We start from the raw sequence: 13,519 nt of genomic DNA on the forward strand, positions 1-13,519 counted from the left end.
CTAAACATGACTTCGGAGTTTTTCCAAACGTCGTACTTTTACGAACTCCTCCCAGGGCGTTGGCCCTAAAAAGCTGAAATTTGGTGAAAATGCTACTGAGGAGTGGGACATCAAAAGTTATCCAAATTACATTGATACCTCTCACGGTCTCTGTGCGGCGAAGCCGCAAACTGTAACTAAAATTTCAGAAATCTCCCATATTTAAAATTTCTGCCGTTTGCGCAGATAAAGTCCGAATTGCGTCAAATTAGAATCAGTTGTTAAACTCTTTGCCCTAAACCTACTTGAAGTGAAATAAATTCATTTGGCGCCACAGCGCCCCCTACAGATTTTATATGGAGGTTAAATGTTTAGTTTTGCGAAATTATATGAAATTTGACACACAACTCAATTTTAGCATCCCCATCAAAAAAGTCAATGAGACCCATGTCATAATTGTTATGGCGTTGCCGTAACGATGACCGAAACCTCCCATGTTATTCCAATGGGGCCAGAACATGTTTACACTTTAGACTTTCACAAACTCCTCCCAGGGCGTCAGCCCTATTAACCTGAAATTTGGTGAGACTCATCTTCAGGACCATCAAAAGTTATCCACATTTTCATTCAAAGAGTCACGGTGTCTGTGCGGCAAAGCCGCACATTTTGCCAAGAATTCAAAATAAAATTGCTTTTTGATGGTAAAACAAAGGGGAGAACATGTGACAGCGTCACAGATTCAGCAGTAGGCGTGATAAAAGGACAATTGGGGCGCGTTAGCGCCCCCTCCTCTTGCGGCGTGGCGGCGGTGTGGCGGCGGCGTGGCGAGGGCCGATCATTGCCGCTTGCGGCTATATTTTAGTTTGTTTTCTTACATAAAACAACAAAAACAAACAAAAAACCTGAACAGAGAGAACACAAAATGAATAAAGGATAAAAAATAAGCATAAAAACTAAACTAAAAGTCAGATTTATTCCATCGTCGGTCCAATTCGTGATTTCGTTTTCCCGTTTTCATCCATGTTGTTCCCGCGGCGTTTCCCCCTCCCCCCAGTCCCAGAGGGGGAGGAGCATCACGAGGGGGAGGAGCAGCGCGAGGACGAGCGCCGCCGCCGCCGCGAGCTCTACAAGCACAAGCGCTTCTTCTGCGCCGAGTGCCACAAGGGCTTCCACCAGCGCCACCAGCTGCAGAAGCATACGTCCAGCCACGCCAAGCCCTTCCCCTGCCCGCACTGCGATAAGGGCTTCTACCAGGGGACTACGCTCGCCCGCCACGTCTTCTACCACGAGCTGAGGGCCAAGCAGGACCGGGACCCCGACCACATGTTCGCCTGCGACCAGTGCGGTGAGGGACCACGCCACGCTCAGTTGTTTGAGACCCAGGACCAGACCCAGGACCAGACCCAGACCCAGGACCAGACCCCAACCCGGACCCCGACCCGGACCCCGACCCGGACCCCGACCCCGACCCGGGACCAGACCCGGGACCAGACCCAGACTCAGGACCAGACTCAGGACCAGACTCAGGACCAGACTCAGGACCAGACTCAGGACCAGACTCAGGACCAGACCCAGGACCAGACCCAGGACCAGACCCAGGACCAGACCCAGGTGAGGGATCACGCCATGTTCAGTTTGTTTGAGGGTTTTGTTCACGCTCCACGAGCTCAGACGGAGCAGATCTACTGTTCTTCTGATCGTCCTCGTCGTTATCAGCTCTTAACGTGTCATATTATTCCTCACAGCGCCCCCTTCAGGTCGGACCACTTATTAGCTCATTAACGTGTTGTATTATTCCTCACAGCGCCCCCTTCAGGTCGGACCACTTATTAGCTCATTAACGTGTTGTATTATTCCTCACAGCGCCCCCTTCAGGTCGGACTACTTATTAGCTCATTAACGTGTCGTGTTATTCCTCACAGCGCCCCCCACAGGTCGGACCACTTATTAGCTCATTAACGTGTCGTGTTATTCCTCACAGCGCCCCCCACAGGTCGGACCACTTATTAGCTCATTAACGTGTCGTGTTATTCCTCACAGCGCCCCCCACAGGTCGGACCACTTATTAGCTCATTAACGTGTCGTGTTATTCCTCACAGCGCCCCCCACAGGTCGGACCACTTATTAGCTCATTAACGTGTCGTGTTATTCCTCACAGCGCCCCCCACAGGTCGGACCACTTATTAGCTCATTAACGTGTCGTGTTATTCCTCACAGCGCCCCCCACAGGTCGGACCACTTATGGAACTAAAATGCAGTTATGATGATTTAAGATTTTACTTAACAATTATTAACAAGTTATTACAGAATAACACATTTTTTATGTTTAGAATTTCACTTCCTGTTTGTAATTGATGACATCACACAAGGAAATTACCCAGCAAACACTGGGCCAAAACTCGTATAACGTCACCATTTACTTTTATTTGACAGATACAACCAGAGCGACTATTTTGTTGAATTAATGTTTAGACAGTCAAAAAAAAGTTTCTTTATATAATTTGTGCATGGATGCACAATTGTGCATTTGTGACTGGGATGAGTGTCCCTGGTGTGATGTCACTTCCTGTCATTTTCAACAGATTTTTCAACGTTTTCTCCACAATTACCTGCTCGATTGGTGTAAAACTATAATTTATATGTACAACAGGTATAGACACACCAAATAAAGTCAAAATTAGAACGTCATACGGCCCTTTAATGTCGTTTACCTGATGACGATCACATGTTTGGAGTTGGATTATGGCTCCACTTTCTGAGGCCGTTAACAAGACTTGTGTTTCGCGTAGATCGGCCCAGTAATTCCAGAGATATGAGCCATAAACCAGGTCGACACAAGTGTAATCTGACAGTCAAACGAGCAGAACAAACAGTTTAATTCCCAGACTATTCAGGTTTATCTTTGCGCTCTCGTATCTGGGTTTGTTTCCCGCGACCTGAATAATCATAATAATCTGGACATCCCTGACGTGAGGCCGGTGGTCGATGGTCAGAGAGAGTCCTGACCTCTCCCCCTGCACCGTGTGATTGGCAGATAAGAAGTTCGGTGTCCTGTCTCGACTCCGCGCTCACCAGACGTCTCACCGAGCGCTGCCGGAGCCTCTGAAGTGCGACGACTGCGACCGGCGCTTCACGTCAGCGACAGCGCTCCGCTCGCACGCGCTCACTCACGCCAAAGAGCGACCGTTTGTGTGCGACGTGTGCGGCCGCGGCTTCACCAGGTCAGACTTAAGCGCGGGTTGTTTCACTGCGATGGCGGTGAAGCGCATGAACTGAAGTATGTGGCGTGTGTCGCAGGAGGAAGTGTCTGCGCGACCATCAGACGATCCACACCGGCGCTCGGCCGTATCCGTGTCAGACGTGCGGGAAACGCTTCTCCACCACGTCGAACCTGCGCATCCATCTGCTCTCGCACTCCGACGCCCGGCCCTTTAAGTGTCCGCTCTGCGCCAAAGCCTTCAAGACCAAGATGGGCCTGGTCCAGCACCGCGTGGTCCACTCCAAAGAGAAGCCTTTCACCTGCCAGATCTGCTCTAAGCAGTTTGGACTCAAGTACAACTACCAGAGACACGTGCGGATGCACAGCGGGGAAAAGCCCTTCAGGTAAGGTTATATACATGTAATAAGCATGTAATAATGACTTAGACACAGCGGGGAAAAGCCCTTCAGGTAAGGTTATATACATATCATAAGCATGTAATAATGACTTGGACACAGCGGGGAAAAGCCCTTCAGGTAAGGTTATATACATGTCATAAGCATGTAATAAAGACTTGGACACAGCGGGGAATAGCCCTTCAGGTAACGTTATATACATGTCATAAGCATGTAATAAGCATGTAATAATGACTTAAACAACGGGAAAGGGCTTTCAGCTAATTTGTACAACAATTTGATAATTTCATAGCAAAACTAACAATGACTAACAAAACAGTGACTAACAATCAATTTTCCATTGACATAACACGATTATTAATTTAAAATGTATTTGTAAACATATTTTAAAAAAACTCTTAACAAATGAACTTTTAAACACTTTTTAAACTTTTTTTTTTTTTTCAAATAAAACAGAAAACTTGCAAATAAAATTAGTTGTTGAACAAATTAATCAACACAAAGTCATAAAGCCTTATTTACAACTTTCTTCCATATCATCATCAATCAGATGACTATTTGCAGGAGTCTCATTTACATATTAATTGTCATTACACTCACAAAAAATATGCATTAAGCTTCTGATGGAAAAATAAAGGTTGCTGTGGTTTCCATCATGGTGTATTTTATGTTATTCAAATTGTACCGCTCTATTTGACGTTCCATTCCATTTTTCGTTTTGCTATTTGCTGACGGTCCCTAAGTACTCTCGTCACCGCTCCGGCTGCACATTTGATGACGGTCCCTAAGCACTCGTCTCTGCTCCGGCTGCAAATTCGGAGCAGTGTAATTCGCTGCGCACAAAATACGCATCTGATTGTTAAAAAACAGGTTGTAGTCACTTGGCAGTGTAAATATGAATATTTTGGCATGTGAATGATCTGCAAAGACTTTTGCGTTTAGGAGCTATTGACCTCGGAAGTCTGAATCTGTGACGCTAACTTCACGTGGCTCCTCCCACTTTCAGACTCGTGATCTGAGACAGCAGCGGGACTCGTCACGACAACACAGCGTCCTACATGTGTCAGGACAACACAGCGTCCACATGTGTCATGACCACACAGCGTCCTACATGTGTCATGTCCACACAGCGTCCTACATGTGTCATGTCCACACAGCGTCCTACATGTGTCATGTCCACACAGCGTCCTACATGTGTCATGTCCACACAGCGTCCTACATGTGTCAGGACAACACAGCGTCCTACATGTGTCAGGACAACACAGCGTCCTACATGTGTCAGGACAACACAGCGTCCTACATGTGTCATGTCCACACAGCGTCCACATGTGTCATGACCACACAGCGTCCTACATGTGTCATGTCCACACAGCGTCCTACATGTGTCATGTCCACTGTTGGGGCTGGTGACCCAACAGTAATTAAAACACTGTAAACAAGGAAAGGAAGACAAGACAGATTAATAAATTTGACTCGCGAGGAGAACGGTCAAGGATAAACGACTCAGTCACAATAAGCGACCAGGGTCAGATCCCTGCTCGTTCTGAGCTCCTTTGGCCGTTCTCACCGCATTTATTGAAACTTCTTCACGCCCATAGTTACATAAAACAAGTTGCCCGAGCCTGAGGGGAGGGGGGATAAACGCCAAGGCAACTTGAAACATAAGATAAAAATAAAAGACATCAAACATATAATGAGCAAAAGGGAAAGGGAGCTTCCCTTTTCCCGTTCACTCCTAAAACCGTGATTCCGCTGCAGATGTTCACAGCACTCAGGGCAGGTGGACCTTGAGCGTTACTGGACACATCTCTGTTGCTCAAAAAACACATCATTAATACAGTTCATTTCAAGACACATTATAATAAGAGTAAAATAATAGGAGATAATTATATACATTTTTCTAACATTTCCCTCCTGTTTATCGATATTATTTTGCTCATCTATTAACCACTTCTTGTTAGGATTTTCGGTTACAGAATCATCATGTCTTACACCCAGAGGTTACGTTAGTTTTAGACTGTAAGAGAGTTTTCTTCTTCAAACATGGCAATGAGGTCCTCTTCGAGGCCCTCTACGTCACCTGCTAGCAAAGGCATCAACGCCTGCCCACTTGTGGGGTCAGGAGTGATAGCAGTAGTGATTAATCTATTTAGCAAGGCTCGAATACACAGAATGAAACAACATCCACACAAGGTGAGCAGGGCCGCAAATATAGCGACAGACAAAAGCAGAGAAGTTATTAGACTTTTCCATCTTCCGAACACTTCCAGCCAACCATCCCACATTGATGAATCAATTCCAGATTGGTCTTTCATGCGTCTGTTCATTGTACGCAGACCGTCAAATGCCTGTGTGAGTTTTCCCCCTGGAGCAGTGTTGTTTGGGATAAACGTACAGCACTCGGTATTGAATAAAGCGCACACCCCATTCCTTTCCGCTAGGAGCATATCAAGCGCTATTCTGTTCTGAAAAGCCATCAGGGAAGTGGCGGCTAACTGTTCATGTACAGCCTGTAGACTGGCTTCGGTGTAGTTTCCCAGCTTTTGCACGTTGTAATGGATGAAGTTGATTCTATCAACATTCTTGTTTGGAGTTATAGGAAATACAGCCGATATTATAGGAATATTCTCAAATCCTGCAGTTACTTGATCAGCTAATTTATATTCATCTGGGACACCTCAAGGAACACCTATTGCGTCTATATAAGTTGGATCATCGTCGCTGTGCCATGGCATGTAAGATACTGATCTTCTCTCTCTCTTCCAAGTTCCAGGAATGAAATTCTCATGCATCTCCCATATCTCTGCAGCCGAGGATGGGATAACTGATATTGGTAACAACAACGATATCAGTGCACACGTTCCAGTTGTGTTTCTAGGCAGTCTGTCATATATTTTATCTGCACCGCACCACCACCATACGTCAGCTCTGGATTTTGGTGAAAACCTGTGCGGAGCGGTGATGTTCTTCTGGCACAGATCAACTGGTATATCTCCCAACTGGTGCTTTGATCCATTAAATATGATACATGTCCAATTAAACTGCGCTACGTTTTTGTCAAACAACGGTTTAGTCTTTACTGGGGAGGTCAGCGGGTGAATTTGGTCCCATTTTGAGCAGTTTTTGCTTGGATTGTCATTAGTCATTAAGTCTAGTGTGGTTGTTTCATTTACAAAATGTGTACCATTATCAGATCTTATAATTTCAGGAATTCCATATCTTGGGATTATGTCTTTGCATATTGCTTTTGCTACCGTTAAAGTGTCTGGATTTTTTGTTGGAAATATTTCTTTCCATTGTGAGAATACATCTATTATCACTAAAGCATATTTCATTCCGTCACTGTTATTTAGTTGTATATAGTCCATTTGAATTTCCTGGAATGGGTAGGTAGGTGGAGGAAATTTGCCTCTTGTTGGCCTTAGATTTCCTTGTGAGTTGTGTTTTGCACAAATTAAACAGCTTCTACAAAATTTTTTGGAGTAATTATTGAATCCATATGTAGTATATGTCTTATTTATTGTAGATACCATCCCTCCTGTTGAGACATGTGACTTACCATGGCTCAATATACCTGCGTATCTAAATACATTTTTTTAGTAGTATTGTTTTCGTAGTTGTGATTGCGTAACCTGTTTGCGTTTTACCATATGTATCTTTTTATTTTTTTATTTTTTTTATTTTTAATATATATATATATATATATATATATATATATATATATATATATATATATAATCACATGAGTCTGGATTCTTAATCTTCTTTTTATTAAATAATTATTTACGTTTTATTTATTTATTCATGTATTTATTTGTTCATTTATTTTGAATCTTATATTTATTTCAGTTGTTTGTTGTTTTATGTTGCACTGAATCATCAAAGTAAGTTCCTATGTTTGTAAATTCAATTCAATTCAATTTATTTTTGCAACGCACAAAATCACAACTTTTGCCTTTGAGCGCGAATTCTGCTCATCGCCTCGTCTTTAGCTCTCAAGGGAGGGCTAAAGCTCCGCCTTCCAGGTCCTCCTCGCCCCCACCTTTTTTCTCTTCATTCTCTCCCTCTCTCTCTGTCTGAGCCTGTGCACGCGCAAACTCCTCACATGAATGCGCAAACTCTCCCCACCTTTGCTCAAACAGTACTTTCTACAACTTAAAGGGGACCTATAGTTTTTTTTTTATTTATTTATTTTTCATACCTATTGGCTAAATTGACCGCTATTTCATGCTACCCAAGCGTCTCTTGGCCACCTCAGCCGTTATTTTATGCTATTCCGTTTCTTGGCTATTACAGCCTTTAAATCACGCGATCACCAAAATCGTCTTATCTTATCAGCCACCATAGCTGTCTATCCATTCTGGACAATCTTGCTTGAAGTGTCCTTTCTTTCCACAATGCCAACATTCATCTCTATCTTGACTTTGTTCACCTTCATCCTGTTTTCGATCCTGCCAAATGTCTTTCTCCTGCCATTGCCTCCTCCTGCCTCTTGTGAAGTATATGTCTGTCCCGTTGTCTGAAGTCACAACAAAAGCAGCCTTTTCCTGTTGTTTCTTCTTTTTCTTTTCTCTACAACACCTGTCTGTCTGCATGCGTAGCTTGTTCTATATATGCATCTAACGTGCCTGTCCCAAAACCTACATAGTGCTTTCCTATCCACTCATGTATTTCTGGTTTGGAATTTGCATGTAATGCATTATTCAACTGTTGTTTGTACACACTTTCTCCTTGTTCATCAGTTAGCCCACTGTGTACTCTGAAAACTTCCCTCATTCTGGTCAAAAACTCTTCAAATGACTCTGTATCATTCTGCTTTGTTCTATTTATTACACCATAATTTCGAGTTTTCTTAAATTTTTCTTTTATTCTATCGAAAAGCTGTTTGTCTTTGTCCCAATTCTGCTGAGTCATGTTCTAATTTTGGTCTGTTTTGGTTATTACCCACTTGTGGTCCTCGTGCATCCCATTCTCCCACTACACTTGTCCACTTATGTCCTAATGCTCTTCTCAGGCATCTTTCAATTTCTGCACCATTCAATCTGTATGAGGTGAATAACATTGTCATTTCCTCACAAAATGCAGTCACGTCTGTGGTGGGTGGAGTTATTTCTTTTATTGCGTCACTAACGTCTGCGTCCGTCCATGGTCGGAAAACTAACATTGTATCAGGATACGGTGGGTTGTTTACGCCAGCTACAGCTTCCATGTTTGGTCTCTGTCCTGCTCTAGGATGCGCTACTTCAATCATAGGTGCCAAAATGTCATCTTGGTGAAATGGATTTGTTGGTTGCGATACAAATGTCTCTTGTGTTGCTGTTGGTGTTTCTGAATGTGGTATATATCTTATTGTCGAGTCCCCCATTGATTTTGATAGGTCTAATGTTCCATGTGCTTTCATTTGTTTTCGGGTCCTTGCGTCAGGTGGTAATGGGGTTTTCGGTGTTGGTTTGAATGATTGAGGTGATTGGCCTTTGCCTGCTTGTTCTAGTTCCTCTTGTGGATAAAGAGTTCTAATTTTGGTTCTGCGACTATTTGTGTCATATGGTGGAGGAGCGCCTTTGGGTGAATCATGGGTCTCGCTATGTGCAGCTCCTGCTTTAAAAATTTCGTCATCTGTGTCTTCTGACTCATCATTTCTATATACTGTTACTAGTGGCGGGGCTTGAACCCGCTGTGGTGGGTTTTGTCTTCTTGGGCGTTGCTTTTGTTCTTGGCTGGGCCCTGTTTCCAAATCATCTGTTTGTTGCCACAACATGGTAGATTTTTTATGTCCTTTTTCTCTTTTATTTGCTAGATCTAGCCATACTTTGCTTTCTTTCCATCCTTTTTTGTAAATTTGTTCATGTAGTTTTGTCACTTCTTGTGAATTTAGCCTGCCTTTGAATCCATATTTAGTTACCCATAGTTTGAGGGGTTTTAGCGCTTTCGGTTCAACTTGTTTTACCGTCTTATAGTCTTTTGATGCTAATTTCCCATACTTGTTTCCCATTTTGAAAGTTTTTAGTCCAGTTGTATGAACCTAGGGTTCGGCTAAAACTGGAATTTTCTTTCGTCCAGACAGTGATATCGTAGTCACAGTATTCTCACTTTAACCTGTGGCCAGGTGGAGAATCTTACCTATGTATCTGTGACCCGTCACTGTATTTTTCTGAACGTTTTTATATGGACAGGAATGTTAACGGTTTCCTGCCCCATACACACACACACTTCCACAATCACACAGGGACTTTTAGTTACGTACGTTTTCAGCGCTTTTAACCAGTATTTATTACCTGCCAGTGATGAAATTGTCACCCGATAAAAGGTTACCAAACCTAACCAGTATTTATTACCTGCCAGTGACGAAATTGTCACCCGATAAAAGGTTACCAAACCTAACCAGTATTTATTACCTGCCAGTGACAAAATTGTCACCCGATAAAAGGTTACCAAACCTAACCAGTATTTATTACCTGCCAGTGGCTGGCCCGCCACCCGATAAAAGGCTACCAAACCTAGTTTTACCTGTCAGAGCTTATGTTTACAGGGTTTTTCTACGCGCTTTGTCCCTCAGTCACACACGTTTTTAATACAAGACATACTCACTACTTATTGTTCTTGTCTCCCTCCTTCGGTATGTCGTCAACCGTCAGACTCCCGTCGACGGCCAGAGAGTCAGCCGGGAAAAGGTCTTTCTGCAGTGGCCACTGTCTTATCTGAGTCTTTGTCGCCTCCAGGAGTCCTCAGGTGTCTTGACATCCGGCTCTCGAAGGACCAATTTGTTGGGGCTGGTGACCCAACAGTAATTAAAACACTGTAAACAAGGAAAGGAAGACAAGACAGATTAATAAATTTGACTCGCGAGGAGAACGGTCAAGGATAAACGACTCAGTCACAATAAGCGACCAGGGTCAGATCCCTGCTCGTTCTGAGCTCCTTTGGCCGTTCTCACCGCATTTATTGAAACTTCTTCACGCCCATAGTTACATAAAACAAGTTGCCCGAGCCTGAGGGGAGGGGGGATAAACGCCAAGGCAACTTGAAACATAAGATAAAAATAAAAGACATCAAACATATAATGAGCAAAAGGGAAAGGGAGCTTCCCTTTTCCCGTTCACTCCTAAAACCGTGATTCCGCTGCAGATGTTCACAGCACTCAGGGCAGGTGGACCTTGAGCGTTACTGGACACATCTCTGTTGCTCAAAAAACACATCATTAATACAGTTCATTTCAAGACACATTATAATAAGAGTAAAATAATAGGAGATAATTATATACATTTTTCTAACATCCACACAGCGTCCACATGTGTCATGTCCACACAGCGTCCTACATGTGTCATTCCGTTATTGACGATCGATTGACGAGTGATCAGTACTTTTAGGCGCTTTGGTTTTACAATTGAACTCACATTTTTGTATCGCAAAGACTGCGATTCAAATGCATTTTTTTCTGACGAATGCATCGCATTTGAGAAATTGCGTCGCATTTTGCGATGCGATACCGCTGAACCCTGATGTCATAATCATTCATTTGCGGGTAACTGGAGCCCAGTGACTTGGGGCCATAATCATAATAACAGGCTGGACAGAGCTGCAAACTCTGGGACCCGGGACTGGTGTTGCAGTGTTATAATATAATGACTTATAGAAAATCATACAGTTGTTGTGTTTGTTGCAGATGTGAAACGTGCGGTGAAGGATTCTCTGGGACGTGGGCTCTGAAGACTCACATGCAGATCCACGGAGAAGAGAAACGCTTCATGTGCGATCGCTGTGGGAAAACCTTCTTCTACAACTGCCAACTCCTGAAGCACCAGGCGCTCGTCCACGAACACAGGTCAGACTGGGTTTAGACCAGGGTAAGACCTGAGTTTAGACCAGGGTAAGACCAGACTGGGTTTAGATCAGGGTAAGACCAGGCTGGGTTTAGACCAGGGTAAGACCGGGCTGGGTTTGGACCAGGGTAAGACCAGGCTGGGTTTAGACCAGGGTAAGACCAGGCTGGGTTTAGACCAGGGTAAGACCAGACTGGGTTTAGACCAGGGTAAGACCAGGGTAAGACCAGGGTAAGACCAGGGTAAGACCAGACTGGGGTAAGACCAGGCTGGGGTTAGACCAAGCTGGGTTTAGACCAGGGTAAGACAAGGCTGGGTTTAGACCAGGGTAAGACCAGGCTGGGTTTAGACCAGGGTAAGACCAGGGTAATACCACGCTGGGTTTAGACCAGGGTAAGACCAGGGTAACACCAGACTGGGTTTAGACCAGGGTAAGACCAGGCTGGGTTTAGACCAGGGTAAGACCAGGCTGGGTTTAGACCAGGGTAAGACCAGGCTGGGTTTAGACCAGGGTAAGACCAGGCTGGGTTTAGACCAGGTAGACCAGGGTAAGACCAGGGTAATACCACGCTGGGTTTAGACCAGGGTAATACCAGGGTAACACCAGACTGGGTTTAGACCAGGGTAAGACCAGGCTGGGTTTAGACCAGGGTAAGACCAGGCTGGGTTTAGACCAGGGTAAGACCAGGCTGGGTTTAGACCAGGGTAAGACCAGGCTGGGGTTAGACCAGGGTAAGACCAGGCTCGGTTTAGACCAGGGTAAGACCAGGCTGGGTTTAGACCAGGGTAAGACCAGGCTGGGTTTAGACCAGACCAGAGGTTAGACCAGACCAGAGGTTAGACCAGACCAGAGGTTAGACCAGACCAGAGGTTAGACCAGACTGGGTTTATACCAGGGTAAGACCAAGCCGGGTTTAAAAGACAATCTTACCCACACAGGTCCCCCACCCAGGGTTCAGAATAAGCGGTATCGCATCGCAAAATGCGATGCAATTTCTCTCAAAAGCAATGCATTTGTTTGAAAAAAGTGTTTTTGTATCGCAGCTTTTGCGATACAAAAATGTGTGTTCAATTGTGTAACCAAAGCGCCTAAAAGTACTGATCACTCGTCAATCGATCGTCAATAACGGCCTGACACATGTAGGACGCTGTGTTGACATGATGAGTCCCGCTGCTGCCTCAGACCACGAGTCTGAAAGTGGGAGGAGCCACGTGCGGTAAAGTTAGCGTCACAGATACAGACTTCCGAGGTCAATAGCTCCTAAACGCAAAAGTCTTTGCAGATCATACACATGCCAAAATATTCATATTTACACTGCCAAGTGACACAACCTCGTTTTTAACAATCAAATGCGTATTTTGGGCTCAGCGAATTACACTGCTCCAAATGCGCAGCCGGAGCCGAGACGAGTGCTTAGGGACCGTCATCAAATGTGCAGCTGGAGCCGAGACGAGAGTACTTAGAGACCATCATCAAATAGCAAAACGAAAAATGGAAACGTTTTATAGCTGGAATGGAACGTCAAATAGAGTGGTACAATTTGAATAACACAATAAATACACCATGATGGAAACCACAGCAACCTTTATTTTTCCATCAGAAGCTTAATGCATATTTTTTGTGAGTGTAAAGACAATTAATATGTAAATGAGACTCCTGCAAATAGTCATCTGATTGATGATGATATGGAAGAAAGTTGTAAATAAGGCCTTATGACTTTGTGTTGATCAATGTGTTCAACAACTAATTTTATTTGCAAGTTTTCTGTTTAAAAAAAAAAGTGTTTAAAAGTTCGTTTGTTAGTTTTTTTTTTAAATAGAATATTTACAAATACATTTGAAATAAATAATCTTGTTACAGCATTGGAAAATATTGATTGTTAGTCACTTTCATGTTTTGCTATGAAATTATCAAATTGCTATACAAATTTGAAAAAATGAACAGATTGTTTAGCAGCACCTCCTATACAAGTGAAAATCCTTAATCTGAACCCTGCCCACCTCATGTAAAGCTGGTTCAATCCTTTCTTAGTCCTCATTTACACTTGGTCTGATGTGTGTCGCTTGATAAAACTGCTCTTAACCTGTGTGCTGCCCCCTTGTGT

At 43.9% G+C, this 13,519-nt stretch overlaps 1 protein-coding gene across 1 annotated transcript in view; it reads left to right on the top strand.

Annotated features, from left to right (window-relative positions):
• The window catches only part of LOC140376519 (uncharacterized), a 37,234-nt gene that overhangs the window by 8,941 nt on the left and 14,774 nt on the right, over positions 1 to 13,519 (top strand). Inside the window, exons 5-8 of the mRNA XM_072462013.1 lie at positions 1,034 to 1,324; positions 3,014 to 3,200; positions 3,277 to 3,582; positions 11,258 to 11,416. Coding sequence (XP_072318114.1) covers positions 1,034 to 1,324; positions 3,014 to 3,200; positions 3,277 to 3,582; positions 11,258 to 11,416 — 943 coding nt within the window. The remainder of the gene's footprint in view (positions 1 to 1,033; positions 1,325 to 3,013; positions 3,201 to 3,276; positions 3,583 to 11,257; positions 11,417 to 13,519) is intronic.

The sequence above is a fragment of the Eucyclogobius newberryi genome, unplaced genomic scaffold (assembly GCF_026437365.1).
Source record: "Eucyclogobius newberryi isolate DKJ021-1_F unplaced genomic scaffold, fEucNew1.0.hap1 SCAF_10, whole genome shotgun sequence".
NCBI lineage: Eukaryota > Metazoa > Chordata > Actinopteri > Gobiiformes > Gobiidae > Eucyclogobius > Eucyclogobius newberryi.